The following is a 17178-nucleotide window of genomic DNA, read 5'->3' on the forward strand; positions in this document are numbered from 1 at the left end:
GACGGGAAGGGAAGGTGGGCCGAGTAGGTCTTGGCAGGCACGCTCCCAAAAGAGGAATGGCCTCGTCGCAGTAGGCGGAGGAATTATTCTTCGGTTCCGGGACCAATCAGAAAATCCCGGAACTGAACGGCGGACTACAGAGACAAGAGGCGCAGCTTCTATGCACAACTTTATGCTGGGCTTGGCAAATTTACTGACTAATGAAATTCAATTGACTAATACAGTCTGACTAAGCTGAGCCTCGGCGCTAACGGGGCGGAATATCTTAAGCGCGGCCCGTTTGACGTTCCCGGGCGGCCTTGGCGCGCTTCTTCCCTTTTGTGATGCTTGTTTTTCTTTTCTTCGGCTTATCAAAATCATCGGAAGAGAGGCTAAAACACGCAGACAAGCTGATGCCTGGCGGTTCCTCGTGCTGGCATAAATTACACCCAGGAGGTCCCAGGTTGTTATTCTAAGCGGCTGACATCTTAGCTTTCCGTCCTTGAGAGTGCATTTGCCAACCTCCCTCCCCGATCCTTATATTACCCCACGCTTCATACCTACCGATCTACCTTACGAGCACCTTTCCATCGAAGCTGATATACAGAGTCGGGCCACTTCATTTTTACGCTATCTTATCTATACCTGACTTACGCCCTGCCCGGAACGGGCCACCGACGTCATCATGGCCGACACGACCGTGGCCCAGTTCGTAGAGATTACGGGAGCCTCTCCGGAGATCGCTGCCCAGTACCTACAACTGGCAGACAGCAATATTGAGAGCGCCATGCAGCTTTATTTTGAGAATGGAGGCAACCCTATCCAACCTACTGCGGACTCATCCGCTCCACAGTCATCGACAAGGCCTGGACAGTCCACCGGTTACCAAGATGAGGATGGAGTGATACACCTAGATTCTGAGGATGAGAACAATGGAGGCGTTCCTGTGGGCCAAGAGGGAGCTGCCCAGGCGGCTGGTAACACCTTTGATGCAGACCTGGAGATGGCGAGAAGGCTACAGGAAGAGTTTTATACTGGTGGTGATCCGACAGATAATGTTCGGGCCCCAATAGAGAGGAGGACAGAGACACTCGTAGGACCAGGTCTTGATAATGGATTCCAGCCAGATATAATGGAGCATCTACATTCAAGAGCGGCTCGTAGAGGTAGGTTAACACCCTGGCGTCTCTTGATCCGTGGGTGTGGCTAAAGACTGGAACAGCAGGTCGACCCGGAATCTTTAACCAAAGAGATGTTGATCGCTCCATCTGGACCGAAGGTGCGGATGCGTCAAGCTCAGACGTCCTTGCACGCGCAACCGGAGGCGCTTCTGAGGCGTCATCCAAGGCCAACATGCTTGCTGAGATGTACCGACCTCCTTTCGAACTTATGTCCCGCCTACCCTGGGACCTTGCACGGGACGAAGGTCGGGAAAAGATGAAGTGGCTGCTGGTCAATATTCAAGACTCGTCCATTTTTGACTGCCAACTATTAAATCGAGATCTATGGAAGAACGATGGCGTCAAGGAGACAATAAGAGCGCACTTCTTGTTTATGCAATATTCCAAAGATGACCCGCGCGGCGCCCAGTATATCCAGTACTATTTCCCCGGCCACGACGTAGCCGACAACTACCCGCACATTGCCATCGTCGACCCACGGACCGGCGAGCAAGTGAAGACTTGGAGCGGCCCGCCCGTAGTCAAAGCTCCTGACTTTTTGATGCAGCTACACGAGTTCCTCGATAGATACAGTCTCGACCATAACGTCCGCAACCCAGTCGCAAAACGGAAGCCAGAAGTCACTCCTCAGTCAAAGATAGATACGATGACTGAGGAAGAAATGCTAGACATGGCATTGAAGAACAGTCTTGTGGGCCCGGAACCAACTAAAGCAGAAGACCCAGACGATCTGACTCGGAGTATTGGAGATATCAAGGGCAAAGGCAAGGCTACTGATACTGGCGAAAAGGGTGATGCGGACATGTCTAATGGACCGGAAGATGAGGAGCCGTCATTCTCAGATTCACCATTTTTCAAGATACCCTCTGACAAGCCACATACTGAACCAGCTGCAGATCCAGCAACCACCACTAGAATCCAGTTCCGCCACTCGTCGGGTCGTGTAATTCGACGGTTTGCGCTCTCGGACCCCGTCCAGCGGCTCTATGAATGGCTCAAGGCGTCGCCTTTAGAAGACAAGCATGGCGTGGAGTTTGAGCTTGTATCCATGGGCCAGAATTTAATATCCTTACTCGACAAGACCATCGAAGAGGCTGGTCTTAAAAATGGAACAGTCATGGTTGGCTTCATCGAAGACTAGATAGGATATCCCTTTTGTCGCCTGTTGTTATTCCTCTCTCCTGATGCAAGATGATACGTATACACCTGATGATACCACGGCTGAACCCTATAACTCACACTTTCAAACCCTGTCTTAACTGGCAAGCAGCATCAAGAGATATATCCCTAAGCAGTCCAATTCAACTTATGGGCTTTACTTCTTCTCTATCTACGAGATAGTCCTTGATGTGTCCGGAGGGCTGATGATGATATTTACGGGAGAACTGCATGTTGTACTCTCTAACCCCTCCTCTTTACTGCCCGCATTGTGATATTCATAGGTAGATAAAAGGAAGCAATAAAGACATTCATTCCAGTTGAAGCTGATTCAGCCAGTGGCGCAAATACAAATGGGAAGCTGGCTATGTGAGTTCTGGGTCTTCGAGCTTGCCTTGTTGTCTGGGGCAGGTAAACATCGGAGAATCCCCTTTTCTCCCTATCTTCACATTTCCCCCTCTTCTCCTCTGCCTCTTTTCAACCTCTCTTCTGATATCTCACCACCCAACGCGCGAGACATCTCTGTCGCTAAAGCCATTAGCAAACCGCTGTGTGTGAGTACACTCCATGACCATTGTGTGTTGAATATTATTAGCCCTATTATCGCGCCTTTTAGCTAATTATACTAATCAGCAGTTTAGAACGCGTCTTTCTTATAGACAGGCAAAGAGAACTCCTGTGAAAGCAATCCTTCACCACATATACCTCTGTATGCAAGTCCAGCAGACATCAATGCCTGGAGACAACGGCTTAGCCATGAGCAGGACAGCATCTTCCACAAGCATCCAGGCGGCGGACCTCTCAGGGCCACCACCAACACCAGCCTTGGTTCCTCCAGCAAAGGCAAAGAGCGTATCTCCAGCTCCCGATGCAGCCCCAAAGCATTTGCCAACTGAAGGAGCCGGGGCTAGAGAAGTAGAGGACGTGCTTGGTGTTGAGAAGTTCATCATGCATCCCGCCAGCGTGTATATTGTCATCTCAGAGCCCAAGCACCAGAGTGAGAAGTTCCACTGGGGTATCATTGTGGCCCGTGGTCAACAGGAAGGCATTCTCTATCACTGCATCTTCGATGGCAGCCGGTGGGAGCTGAAAATCGAAGAGAACAAAGATATATCTGCGGACAAGACCGTTATCCTCTTGCTGAAAGTTGGAAATGTGCCTGAAGTCTCTCGGCAATGGATCGAAGCTATTCAGGAGTGCGTCACCATTGCCAATGTCCCCAGGACCACCGTGGGAGATATTTCCTGCCGAACCTTTGCCCTGGCTGCCACCTACGAGCTGGGCAATGGCGGCTTCATCAACTTATACCCGAGCTGGAATAAATTGAAGGGCATCGAGAGAGAGGCGTATCAGTTTGCCTGGCATGCCGGCAACCTCGGACGCCGTCTGGTAGTTGCTAGCCAGTGGAGTGACCTTTGACTGGATGATGATGACCTTAACGATATAACTATAAAGAGACCACAATGCAGGGGCTGATGTGCAGCATCAACCACCTATATATGACTTATGATAGATATATATTACCGGAGTTGCTAGAAGAGATAAAGGGAGTTTATAAAGGGATGAACAATGGCCAAACAGCTGGCTATGGGGATGGTGTTTTTCTTACTACTAGCTATTCACAGTGTTATCTAGTTTTTAGCTGCGCAGACGACTCTATTTATTCTTATCTCAACGTCAGTCTATCAACCTCACTCCAATAACTACCAGCAGTATCTCGCTATCTGCACCTCCATCCACACCTATATCTGCCTATGTATCAACCCAACTGCCTCTATGGCTGCTCTATATCCTGGCTCTGCGGACTGATTGGCTGGTCCTGTTGCTGGGCCGGCCAGCCAGCAGCGCTTTTTCCCGCGAAACGATGCGGCTTCGAGGAAAAACAACAACAACAAAACAACTAAACGTCGTCCTGTGGCCAAACACATCCGCCTTCACCACCTTTGCTCTACTTGCAGCATAGAATTGGCCGTCTAGGCGGTCGACACGTCGCTCTCTAGCTTTTCGACGAGCCGCCATCGCCATCCTTTCTACCGGTTGGGCGTTGTTTTGGTGGTGCCGCCCCCCCACACTCCACTCGCGCTGCACGATAGGATAAACACACCAAAATTACTCGAAGAATCCGGGAGATAGAAAGGAAGGGAAAAAAAAGGAAAGAGACAAGAGAAGCACGAATACCTTTCCATGCACGCTGCTGTGACAGCTATCGACGGCTCTACCACATCTTCTCGCAGCCTGGAGTGAGCGTCCGTCATGATGGAGGGCGCCGTCGACCCTGAAACACTCTACACAAAGCAGAACTGCATCGGTATATCCCCCCTCTCTCCGGAACCCGGAATCCGTTTGCAGAGACAGCCATCTAACGCGTCACTCTTTTCACTAGGCGGAGGAAGCTTTGGGAGGGTCTACAAGGGGTATGTCTCCCTGTGCGCTTGTCTGTTGAGATACTGGGCAATATAACTGACGTGATCTGTACCCTCACAGAGTCGACAAGAGAACCGGTCAATCAGTTGCGATTAAGATCATTGACGTCGAGAATGCAGACGATGAAGTCGAGGATATCATACAGGAGATATCGATCCTGTCGGAGCTCAATTCTCCCCATGTCACGAAGTACCATGGCTCGTTTCTCAAAGGATCGGACCTTTGGATCATAATGGAATTCTGCTCGGGAGGGAGCTGCTCAGATTTGATGCGTGCAGGGCGCATATCAGAGGAATATATCATGATTATTCTTAGAGAGCTGCTTTTGGGACTGGATTATTTGCATAATGACAATAAACTACACCGTGATGTTAAAGGTATGCCCGATACAAGCTTCATATATATGTGACCTTTTCTTTGCTAACTCGCATATATAGCTGCAAATGTGTTACTTACTGCCAGCGGGCAGGTCAAGCTGGCTGACTTTGGCGTCTCCGGCCAACTTTCCGCTACAATGACCAAGAAAAACACCTTTGTTGGAACCCCCTTTTGGATGGCCCCGGAGGTCATCAAACAGTCGGGGTACGACCACAAGGCTGATATCTGGTCACTGGGTATTACGGCAATTGAATTAGCCATGGGCGAGCCACCACTTTCTGATATCCATCCCATGAAAGTTCTTTTTCTTATTCCCAAAAACGCCCCACCCACTCTCCAAGGTGCTTTCAGCAAATCGTTCAAGGACTTTGTTGATCTTTGTTTGCGACGTGACCCAAGAGAACGGCCGAGCGCAAAGGAGTTACTTAGGCATCCGTTCGTGAAACGAGCAAAGAAGACGACATACTTGACCGAACTCATAGAGCGGTATGAACGGTGGTTTGCAAAGAATGGAAATCGACTTCCAGATGATGATGAAGACGATGCATATCATCAGCAAGAGCAAAACCAACCTGCCATGGCTGGAGGTGATGATGATCTATGGGATTTTGGCACCGTACGCCCTGCTGGAGGAAATAGAGCTGCGGGACTGCGTGCGATGAATGAAGCTGCAGCAAACGCAAGAGCACAAGTTCCCAATATGCACGCTCGTGCTCAGTCAAACAGCGGCTGTCTTCCTACTTCCCAGAAAAACATACCCAGAAAGATGTCAAAAGAAACTGTCAAAACCCCTCCGTCGCCGCAAAGACGGAATTTCCCCTCAGAAACACCCCCGGCAACACCAAATAGTCAAGTGTCTCGGGTACCTCTACCAACGCCCCAGGTTCCTCAGACACAGACACCGAGACAGTCATCTTACCATGATCAAGTAAAGACACCCGTAGGTCTCGGGAAACCACAACCTCCGTTGCCAGCACAAGAGGAGGAAAGCCCAAGTACACATGACTTTGATCGAGCCCTCCAACGGTCACTGGCACAGGATCTTAATTTCTTGAAGCTCGCAGAGTCTCCCAACAACACACCTACACAACCTCTCCCGAAACCCCCGGCCCCAGAACAAATTCATAGGAAGCCTGCCCCGATGCAACTACCGGAAATACCGCCGTTCAAGGGAGCATCGAGTTCGCCAACACCTCAATCTTCCAAGCCTTCAGGACAATACCCTGCAGCGCCTCTCTCGGCCCATCCTTCATCTACTCCTTCATCGTACCAACAACAGCAACACCCGCTTCCCTCTACCCGTCCCCAACCACCAGTCCCGTCAACACCAGAGCGCAGTCCTACTCATCAAAGTTCGCGCGACTCGCTAGACTCCATCTCCTCTCAGTCCACCGTTCATTTCTCTTCACAAGATCAATCCAATCCTAACGAACCGATTACTGCTCTAAATGGCGTTATACTGCCGGCTTTAGAAGCCGCCCTCCATCGCCGAACCTATGCCCTCAACTCCATGTGTCGAGTTCAACCGGGTACCCCAGCCAACCAACGGCCATCTACGGAGCAAGTGCAACGCCAAGTATACGCCCACGAGAAGCTCAAGAGGCTGGTTATCAAAGCTGCAGGCATCTTCAAGGAGATTGAACGATGGGATAACGAAGCACCACTGGGAATGGGTGGGGACATCAATGCCTTCCTTGAAGGCTTTTTAGAAGAAGTCCTCGTCCGCGTTGAGCCGGAGGAAGACCCATCTGAATGATCGATTCGACATCGCCATCTTTCTTATTTCCTTGGGTGTGAGGTGTTTTACCTATTTCCTGCCTGGTGGTTTTGGTTATTTCCCTGGCTGCTTCCTGGCTACTTTGCTCTATGACGTCCTCTACGTATATTGGTTTCCTTTCCCCGCCAGCTTTCATGAGTGTTTTATGCGAGCATGAAATAGCCTGATCCTGATATGTGTTTATGTTTTTAGCTATGCTTATGATTCAGATGGCCAATGATAAACGAAGAAAGAAATATATTTCGCCCGTTCATACACTTTTGCACATGCACCAAAGTCCATCAAGCACACCAGGAGAGTTTATTACTTTTTTTCGGATACGGGATCAGCAATAAGCCTCGTTTTTCCGGCGGGAGCTAATGCAGAATAACTTGGCTTGATAAAGTTATTCGTAAGACTATACGAGACATACCCTAAACAGGCACATTTTCGCAAAGAAGCTCCCTCAATGTGGCCGTCAGTGTTTTCACACTCATGGAAGAGCAATTTCAACTGGCCTCCCTTAAGAAAATAAAGGCCAGTGTTTCATTCTTAGGCCGAATGGTTCATTACATTTCCACGTCATGGTGGCTTAGCGAAACTTGATCTCACCGTCGAGTTAGCCTTCTCGTTCGAATTCCTCCCATGGAGGACGTTAAATAACTTGAGCGATACCTGCCGATAGCTCATGAATGATACTCACAACAAGGTCATATGTTTATACCCTATTTTATTATCTGCCTTTCGACGACCAAATCGCCTGGAGATGTTCCTATCGGCTATCAGTCTCCTGGCTATTTTTGCCTTCCCTGCCCTAGGTGATACTCCTCCCCAATTCGCCAAGAGTTTTCCTCCAGTCGATTTGGGATATGCGATCCATAAACCAACATATATCAATATCACTTCCTCTGGTCTTGCTGTTGCAAAATACAATAATATTCGTTATGCCCAGCCTCCAGTAGGTGACCTTCGGTTCCGCAAGCCAAAAACACCCCCACCACAGGCAGATGGCATACAAGACGGCTCTCAATACCCCTCTATGGACTGTGTCAGTAGTGCCTATCCTGGAGTTCCGTTTCCAGGCCGAAATGGCACTACCTGGGGTCAGGAAGATTGCTTGTTCTTGAACGTACAGGTCCCAGAAGGTGTTAAGGAAGGTGATCGGGTTCCCGTCCTGCACTGGATTCACGGAAGTGGATATGCATTCGGAAGCAAGGATGCCATAGGGATTACCGTGGACCCGGAGGGCTTGTTTGATAGATTGCAGAGAGATGGTGAAAAGTTCGTTTTCGTTGCAAGTAACTACCGGTATGTTTTCTTATGATGAGTCCGAAAAAGGGATAACCTCTAACCGTATTTGCAGTCTCGGTCTTTACGGGTGGATGTCCAGCCCTGAAGAGGATATGACCGCCAACATTGGGCTGCACGATAGCCTTGCTGCGGTGCAATGGACAAAGGAATACATATCAAAATTCGGTGGTGACTCTGACAGGATTACAGTTATTGGGCAGAGTGCTGGAGCCGGTATAATTAACCTTATGTTGACTTCATATGGAGGGAAGGGTGACCTTCCGTTTTCCCAGGTACATTCTGATACCTTTGTAATGTGCGTTTTTTACATTTACTAACATGATCTGAAAATGGTAGGCGGTTGTCCAGTCTCCAGCAATAATGCCTCGGAGAGATGTAGCTTCTCGCAGACAAGATGTTTACAACCAAGTTCTCAAATCTACGAATTGTACGAACCCCACCTGTCTTAGAGCCGCCTCACCAGAAGTTCTCAAGGCAGCAAACCACCATCTGATAGTTGAAGTGCCAACTGGAACCGGAGGGGCTTCGTTTGGTCCCGGTGTTGGGTTTTCTCCACTAGTTGATGGAGACATTGTCCCGGATGAACCTATGATACTCCTGGAACAGGGAAAATACCATAAAGAAGTGAAGCGAGTCATAGCAGCAAATACAGCATTCGAGGGAAACGGCCTTAGTTCTGATACCAATATGCCTGACGCGTTCCCTGACTACGTTCGAATAAACTTTCCTACTGCAAGTAATGAGACCGTCAAGCGAATTCAAAATCTGTTCCCCTATCCACCTGGCAAGCCCGAAATGCTGGCATGGGACTGGATCACCTCTGTTGTGTTTGCATGCCATTCGACCAGTATTGCAAAGGCATACGGATCTGAAGCTTACAGATACGTGATGCGTATTCCTCCGGCAACCCATGCCTTGGATCTACTTTGTAAGTTTTATGACAATTCCATATTGTTTTCGTGATACTGATATATCTCGCCTCTAGATTTCTTCTTCGTCGATAATACAACAACTCCAGTTCTAAGTGAAGTTACGGCAAGGCAAGCTCAAGGATTTCTAGGCCAATTCATCCATGGCAAAGATCAGAGTAATGGTTCACTTCCTTCGCTTGGCCATCAATCCACACCAGCATGGATACCTTATGGCTCACGATTTAACACCATGGACATTGTTGAACACGGATTTGAGCTCAAAACCGATCCCTGGGAAACAAACAGAATTTGTCGAACACTACTTGATATCATTCAAGACCCCAGAAATGGCAATTAGCTTCAAAGGTACAATGGAGGTGTTATCTCCTATGGCGGAGTACTAGGCTCATCATAGCCTATTCTTATTATATTTGAAAGCCAACGGAAAGCTGTTGGCGGAACTAGGTTCTTCCAGAGGCCTTTGGACTGAAAATTCTTAGTTGGTAGTGAGAGCGATGTAAATGCGGAAACTAATACAAACTAATTTTAATTCATGAGCTGCGTTAACATTATAGTATGTTCAAAAATTAGAATACATATGCTGCAAAACTCGCTCTCAAAACAAATGCATTTTCCCTTGGTGAAATATCCTCATTCATAGATATTGATCTACGTGGTAGCTCTAAATAACCAATCTGTCTCCGGGGTCGGAACCATATAGTTAGTGATATTGAACTCATTTGTTGCCTGTGCTGCAGCCGCAGCACCAGCGGCGGCAGCATTAGCCAAATCAGTCACTGATATTCCCCCCACCGTCGCAGTCACAGCAGAGGAGTTTGTCTGTGGCTGAGCAGATGGGACTGTTATTTGCTGAGCCTGATCCATTACCGCTAAGCCATTTATTGGCGGAGCAGCAACGTTTCCTCCTGGAAGAGGAATGCGTGGTACATTGAAGAAGTCAAAGACATCCAGATATTCAAGTTCATGAGGGCTGAGGTTGCGCTGTGGTGCAACTGGAGTGGCATTTGTGGCTTTTGGGGTAATCAATCCGCCTACAGATGCTGTGGAGCCTCCAGCGACTGGTGTATGACTAGAGCTGCCAGCCCTTGGGGGTTGATGAGATATTAAGAAGTCGAGATCAAAAGCACACCGTCTCATGTCAGCTAGGATCTTTACTGATGATGGGGCTGTACGGTTTGCATCCGCAGAACCAGATTGCTCGAACTCGTTGTATTCATCCAAAACTCGCTGTAGAATTTCGCTGTATCGCTTTGCAACCTTCCAGTATTGGCCCATGCGGCGAAGTGAGTCGACAAAAAAGTTAATTGCAGGATCTAGTGTATGGGCTACAGTCGAACCGTTGACCAGAAGCAGGCGAGCTGACACCCAGAGTGTAAATGCAAAAGGGGGACCGAATTTATCAAGGACGTTATTGTCTACGACAAACCCAGCGATTGTGCGAATTCGTTCAACAGCAGCCAGACACCGCTGGATGGCACCATATGAGGGCGTGAAAATGGGAGAACGCGTAGTTGGATAGGCAGCCGAGGAGTGCAATCGGATTATCGTGCTACGCTAAGGTCAGTGGATATAAGAGATAGGGGCTCGACGGGGGGTACATACGTTTGGTATGCTGCATGCAACATTATCCAGCCACAATGCACAGACCTAGACTTCGAAGGCGCCAAATATCTTGTGGACATGGCGAATGAATACTCTTTCGGTAATTGGTATTCCCATGCAGTCAGTTCATTATCCAGCTTCCGGTAGGTGGATTGCCACTGATTAACATCAGTTATTGCACTGATATCAACGGGTCGTTTGAGAAATAAGTGTATTTTTGACAATATACCTAGAACCTCCATGTAGAATCCGAAGGAACCCATGTACTGGCTTCGGCTCACACACTCCAACTGTTCATGGGTATCCAAGAATCTCGTCTCAACTGGTTGGTTTTTGACGAAATATTCATCCTTGCATGGTAGTTTCCGGTCCACTTCCTTAATATCTAGCGCGAAATCGAAGGCCGTGGCTATTGTGGAATACCTATCTAATAGATAGGCAGCCCAGAATAGCCGCCGCCTACCCTCATCTTCCACCCAATTCCTAGAGTCAGGAAGGATGTTGGCCCTAAGTGTATATATGGATGGAAACATGGTTGCAACTAAAGATGATGTAGCCTCTACAGCTAGGCCGAGTTGGACGACGGATCTAGCGATGACAGCAAGTAATTTCCATCCTGGCGGGCCATTTGATGTTCCAACGACGTCCAGCGTCAAGATCACCAGAGCCTGTAAGGCCGTGACGGAGGAATTATCCAAGCCATATAATATAACTTTTCTTTTGCACACGTCATGGTATCGTTTCCTATTTTCTTCATTAAGCCGTGTATCTTTTGAAAAGCGCAGAGTCGTTGCAACTATAGCGTATAACAGCATCCTATCCTCTTCGCTTAATGGCGAGGGTCCAAAGAGCGTATCCAATGTTGTTCTCCGGTGAAGTATAGGGAGCCAGCCGTTAATATGCTCAAAGAAAAGGTCGACCAATGAGTATAAAAGATCATAGGGCGGGAGATCGGCATTATGATCGACGAGGGAAACACTATCTTGATTTGAAGAGTAGGTAGGAATCCTCAAGGATGATGAGTCGCTGGTGTTAAAATGGGGCTGCTGCGTTTCCCCTGCTTGCGGCGGTACCTTTGGTGGAGAGAGGCCATTTTGGAGCTGAATTGGTGAAGTAGTATTGAATGACTTATCAGATGGCGTGGACGTCGTTTGTTCTTGGTTATATGTTGCTATAGCCGAGATACGGCGGTGCGATGTAGGAAAGCTTGAGGCTCTTGAATGGGGATATAGAATATCCTTTGGGCTGGGTTCGGGAGCAGCAGAGCGGTCTGACAGAGAACTATACAGTGTAGTCGTCGATGGGCACTGGTTCGATGGCACTTCATTTCCGGGTCGCTGTTGGGCTTGTATTATATGCGTTTCTATGAGCCGTGCTTGCGCTTGGATAACTTCCTCTAAACGATCTATGGAGAGGAGAAATCAGTCCCATGTCTCGGAGAATAAGGGGAAGCTCCACGCAATTCTACATAGGAGTTACGTTACCTAGCCGTTGTTCGAGTTCCCTTCCATACCCAGCTCTCAATCCTGGTTTCTTTCGTTCTTTGTATTCGCATGGATGGCCGTTCCGAGCACACCAGCCACAGCTGGGTTGGGAGCGATCTGCCGGGTTGCGGTGAGCTGTGTATTCTATTCGGTTTTGGAATTGGCCTATACGCACCACATTTCACTTTCCTTTGCTTACAAAGTTCGCATCTGGGTTGGTCAGCGACAGCATCATGAGTTGGCTCCTTGAGAACGTGAAGTCAAAGAAAACGATAGCAAGGAGGGTGGGTTGATATACGAGACCATCACTGGACGTTTCCTTTTCAATGACTGATCTGAGGATTGGGAAGTTTTCCGATCCGCTGCGCCGGCGTCATTGCCACTATCCTGCCCCGACCAGGCGTCTTCGGGACTTTCGACTTCATCGCGATCGTCCGCCCGTCTACCGGTCTTGACCTGAGCAGCCGGAGGTGAGGTGTTGGCATTCCTGAAGCCGTGTGGAGAAGGAAAAGTATGCTCCATCGGCGCACATTAACAAGCACTCCGGAGAGCCGATCCGAAGTACGGAGTAGCTGTATGGAGTACGGGTTGGGTTATGCGCCAGTAGGACTGCTGTCGATATGGCCGATATTCCCAGTGAACCAGGCCAGGCTAGGGAAGAGAACTGATGGAGAGATCTCGTCTGGCACTGTCCGGCGCCAGTCCCTAAACCAAGTCGCAGCGGCATCGTCTCGCCAAGGCCTCACCCCAAGCCATGTGAGGGAATATGCCGGGAAGAGAAAAGGCGTGCTGACTGGTTGGCGGAGTCTAAAAAGGTCTGATGGCTTCAGCCCTTGACCTGGGCCTTCGAGGGTCGAGCCCTTGACAGGCCAGTTGGTTTCTGGAGGCGTGGTGGCTGATCCCACCCGAGACCACGTCGTGATTCCGGGTGCACATGTCCTTCCATTGGCTGCACCATGGATAAAAGAGGACCCGGGCAAGGCTCATACTTATCTCGACCATATTCGAGCCTTTAAAAGGCTCTTTAGTGATAGCTTTGACAAAATCCTTTAATTATTATTCAGTCCTAAACTGGAATGATTGCGACATTAGGGTAACTAACCGGTTACGCCTCTCAACTCTCCAGATCCCAGATGAAAATCGGCGTTTTTCATATCACCATGGGGGACACCGGAAATTACCAACCAGACATTAGTCCTCATTCGAATTTAACGGCTTCATGGTACTAGTTAATAAATCGGAGGATATTCTCAGAAACTGTAATGTTACACCAAATTTCGATTTCTGAGGGCGCACATGTCTCAGGAAAATTCGGAGCAGAAATATCATTCACGGGAAGTATTAGCGAATTTTCCGCCGCCCCATTATTTTTTTATGGTACGTTGAGGATGTCGCAGCGTGCGTGGGCTTGGGCTATTTTTGAAATATTTTTTTATCAGAAGCCCAGGATCTAGGATTAAAAGGCCTCGCTCATCGTGTCTGCCATGGTTCATCCTTGGCCGCATGAAGAGAAAGATATTCGGTCACAACGACCTCCTTTTTCTACCGGACAACGTCGTTGGCTCGTTGCTCGCGTCAATTCTAGCCGGAGGGCAGTGAGCTGTCTGTCTATTTCGTTTTATCGATTGCTGTCTCGTATGAGGCTGGCCCTTCGCGTGGCTTTTTGCACACTCGCTTGTGGAAGACAATCTGAGGACCAACATCAGCAGCTTCATGACCTGAAGCCTGGCCAATTGATGCTCACACTGCTGAGATCCTTATAGCTGACTCTCCTGAGCCCATGCAGCCAAGTTAGCTGGTTAACAGTATGTTTAAACCAGGGGCGAAACAAGCGATATCTCAATATTGCCATAGTTAGCTCGGACCTCGCGAGATCAAAGCCTTTCGCGTGCTGGACGCATATACTGGCCTTACCCCCACTCTCCATGGTGAACCGGGCGGGTTAATAGACGAAAGCTGACCCTGTCTCGCCGTTCAATTGCGATGCTGATGTTGATGTTGAAGAGTTCGAGGTTGAAGAAGAAAAGATTGCCATTTACGGGTGCTTACATAACTACTATCTCGAAAGGGGCAGCCAACTTTTTTTCAACCTCAAAAATTCAACGTTAGACGAAATCAACATCTCGCTTCTGCCTTCAATTGCTGTGTATGGAGAGCTAAAACCACATCAGGACCCAGAATTCTCGGGATGTGAGATGTCAAAGTGACGCCCGCATAAAGCCTGGCTGTATGGCGTGGCGTCCTTTTTTTTTTTTTTTTTTTTTGATGACATCCTGGTTGGGTGCATTTTCAACCTCGTAGAGGTGACAAGATGGCTTGCTCCCAGCAACTGAAGGATCGATTCAAAACTCATATCAAGCCCATATTTCTTCTTCGAGGATTGATATAGGATACACGATCATTCATTCAGCAGGACTTGGCATCTATATCACGAGTGCATTGACGAGACGTTGATACGACCACATTCCTCCAGCAGCATTGCCAGGCCAGCCTACCTATCGACTCAGGTTGTCAGTTAAGATCCAAAAAACGTGGTAATGGACGGTGGATTCGGGAGAACCGGACGGAGAACAACCTTGATGTGCTGCATAAGCTAGCGGGAAAAATTGTCAGGCAACGTGGAAGCGTGATATGTCATCTTTCTGAGCTCGAGCACCATTGATACATATGCAACCTCCCCGGGTTTCACACAAATCGTCTTCTCCTTCTAGTTACCAGGAATCTGGAGAAACTCGTGGATCCACGGGGCAGGCGGAAGGCCTCCTCGGTACAAAGCCCCCTCGGTGTATCTTCACCCCGAGAAGCTCTGGGCTATGTGGAGAATGGAACCGCAAATTCACCAAGGATAACACGTTCGTATGCTTAAGCTTGCGAAGCGGCTAAATCGTCGCTACAATTGCTGTCTTCACCCCCAAAGTTCGCTAAAGCCCATGACCATATCTGTCCAATATCTACGGAGAGCACTCTGATATGCAAATTATCAGGGTATACCTGGGCATTGCGCTATTATACTCTGATCCACCCAGGACAGTTTCCACCTCTCATGAGCTCTCTCGCTGAATAACACGAGTTCATACCGATACATTACCCGCATGGCGGACCGTGGCTACAAACCGAGGAGCTATATATACCTCATGCGGATTCCATCATACAAGGACCTCCAGCAAGTCAGACGTTCTCAGATGCATAATATTCAACCTTTGTTTGTCCATATCTTACCAACGCGGCATCATGACTACCGTATTTCCTACTATTAAGGCGATCAACACCTTTATTATCGATGGTGTTGGTTCGGGAGGCGATTATCACAATGTATGTTGCTTTCCCTTCTCCAGTGAGGTTTACTGTTTGCACGTTAACATTTTAATTCAGGTCAAAGGTGGACATTGGCTCATTGACTCTCCCATTGCGACACCGATGGCACGATGGGAGCAATACCGAAGCTCTCGAACTAGCTGGGGTATAAATGTCCTGGGGTCCTTTTGCGTTGAAATAGAAGCAACGGATGGTACCAAGGGGTTTGCAACCGGGTTTGGGGGCCCCCCAGCATGTTGGCTAGTAGCACAGCATTTCGAACGATTCCTGATAGGTGCGGGTATGGACCGATTGATTTCCAGTGTCTTCTCGCTCAAATACTGTTGTTCCGCATCTGACAAATTTTCTCTCAAGACCCAAGAGACACCAACAATACATTCGAAAAGATGTACCGGGCCTCCATGTTTTATGGACGCAAAGGCCTCACAGTTGCAGTCATATCAGTCATAGATCTAGCTCTCTGGGACTTGCTGGGCAAGATCCGTAACGAACCAGTTTTCAAGCTTATCGGTGGTGCAACCCGTTCCCGCCTGGATTTTTACTGCACCGGTCCAGAGCCGGGTTACTCAAAGTCCATGGGCTTTTCTGGTGCTAAAGTAGCGCTGCCCTATGGTCCTGATGAAGGTGCAAGTGGTCTAGCTAGGAACGTGGAATATCTCCGACAACAACGGGAGAAGGTCGGCTTAAACTTTCCGCTAAGAGTTGACTGTTACATGTCCCTGAATGTTCCATATACAATCGAGTTGGTCAAAGCTTGCGAGACCGCGGGTATCAACATTGACTGGTGGGAGGAATGCTTGTCTCCCGATGACGTCGACGGCCAGGCCCTACTCAAAAAGGCTCATCCAACTATCAAGTTCACCACCGGTGAGCATGAGTACTCTAGATATGGATTCCGAAAGCTTATCGAGTCCCGAAATCTAGATGTTGTACAGCCAGATGTTATGTGGGTGGGAGGAATGACCGAATTGCTTAAAATATCCGCAATGGCAGCCGCTTACGATATCCCCGTTGTGCCACATGCTTCTGGCCCTTATTCTTACCATTTTGTTGTGTCTCAGCCGAATTAACCATTCCAGGAATACCTGGCTAACTCACCTGACGGAAAGACGGTACAGCCTGTATTTGGCGATTTGTTCCTGAACGAACCAATTCCTTCCAAAGGCTATCTTGATGTCAGTGCCTTGGATGAGCCTGGCTTTGGGCTTAAGTTGAATCCCGCCGCGAAGCTCATACCTGCACGTTATATTCTTGCTCCCAGCCCGCAGGAATCGCTTCGAGACAATAGCATTGCTTCATGGAAGGATGGAAAGCATGGTAGCGAAGATTCTGTCCCAGTGACCAATGGGATTGCACCACGGCAGTAACTATAATGTTCTGATAGAGAGTATAGTTGGCTGCTACCTCAGCTCTTTCTCAGCGGCTGCACCTATACCTATGAATATGTAACACATGGGTGTAGCACCTTCGGATATCTGTGCCTTCTGATGATTGATTGTTTGCTATCGGCAATCCCGGTTCCAAGTAAAATTTCCAGCAGATGTTAAACTTGTATTTCCCCTTGACCCCAGTAGAAAGAAGGTATGATTAATGTATGCGTACACTCTATATTAAATAACTCAAACGACTCAATACTTAAAGTAGATCTAAATTAACAG

General features: G+C 48.5%; 6 protein-coding genes across 6 annotated transcripts; 5 read left to right on the forward strand and 1 right to left on the reverse strand.

Moving 5' to 3' along the window:
* Positions 1-664: 664 nt before the first annotated feature.
* On the forward strand, positions 665-2301 carry TERG_01719 (uncharacterized protein; the record flags this gene model as incomplete). The annotated part of the gene is made up of 2 exons (XM_003236948.1): positions 665-1145; positions 1202-2301. The coding sequence occupies 2 exons, from the start codon at positions 665-667 to the stop codon at positions 2299-2301; spliced, it is 1581 nt and encodes a 526-aa protein (XP_003236996.1).
* Positions 2302-3050: 749 nt separating this feature from the next.
* TERG_01720 (uncharacterized protein) lies at positions 3051-4126 on the forward strand (the record flags this gene model as incomplete). The annotated part of the gene is made up of 1 exon (XM_003236949.2): positions 3051-4126. The coding sequence occupies one exon, from the start codon at positions 3051-3053 to the stop codon at positions 3735-3737; it is 687 nt and encodes a 228-aa protein (XP_003236997.1). The 3' UTR covers positions 3738-4126.
* A 274-nt stretch (positions 4127-4400) lies between these two features.
* On the forward strand, positions 4401-6876 carry TERG_01721 (STE/STE20/YSK protein kinase; the record flags this gene model as incomplete). Its single annotated transcript, XM_047747797.1, has 2 exons — positions 4401-5119; positions 5180-6876. Exons 1-2 carry the CDS (start codon positions 4975-4977, stop codon positions 6874-6876), a joined length of 1842 nt encoding a protein of 613 aa, XP_047603762.1. The 5' UTR covers positions 4401-4974.
* Positions 6877-7642: 766 nt separating this feature from the next.
* Positions 7643-9456, forward strand: TERG_01722 (uncharacterized protein; the record flags this gene model as incomplete). The annotated part of the gene is made up of 4 exons (XM_003236951.1): positions 7643-8184; positions 8240-8459; positions 8524-9115; positions 9173-9456. 4 exons carry the CDS (start codon positions 7643-7645, stop codon positions 9454-9456), a joined length of 1638 nt encoding a protein of 545 aa, XP_003236999.1.
* A 311-nt stretch (positions 9457-9767) lies between these two features.
* Positions 9768-11536, reverse strand: TERG_01723 (uncharacterized protein; the record flags this gene model as incomplete). The annotated part of the gene is made up of 2 exons (XM_003236952.2): positions 9768-10668; positions 10722-11536. 2 exons carry the CDS (start codon positions 11534-11536, stop codon positions 9768-9770), a joined length of 1716 nt encoding a protein of 571 aa, XP_003237000.2.
* Positions 11537-15436: 3900 nt separating this feature from the next.
* Positions 15437-16887, forward strand: TERG_01725 (uncharacterized protein; the record flags this gene model as incomplete). Its single annotated transcript, XM_003236954.1, has 4 exons — positions 15437-15517; positions 15578-15800; positions 15875-16572; positions 16600-16887. 4 exons carry the CDS (start codon positions 15437-15439, stop codon positions 16885-16887), a joined length of 1290 nt encoding a protein of 429 aa, XP_003237002.1.
* Positions 16888-17178: the final 291 nt, after the last annotated feature.

Source organism: Trichophyton rubrum (assembly GCF_000151425.1).
Source record: "Trichophyton rubrum CBS 118892 genomic scaffold supercont2.2, whole genome shotgun sequence".
In the NCBI taxonomy this organism is placed as follows: domain Eukaryota; kingdom Fungi; phylum Ascomycota; class Eurotiomycetes; order Onygenales; family Arthrodermataceae; genus Trichophyton; species Trichophyton rubrum.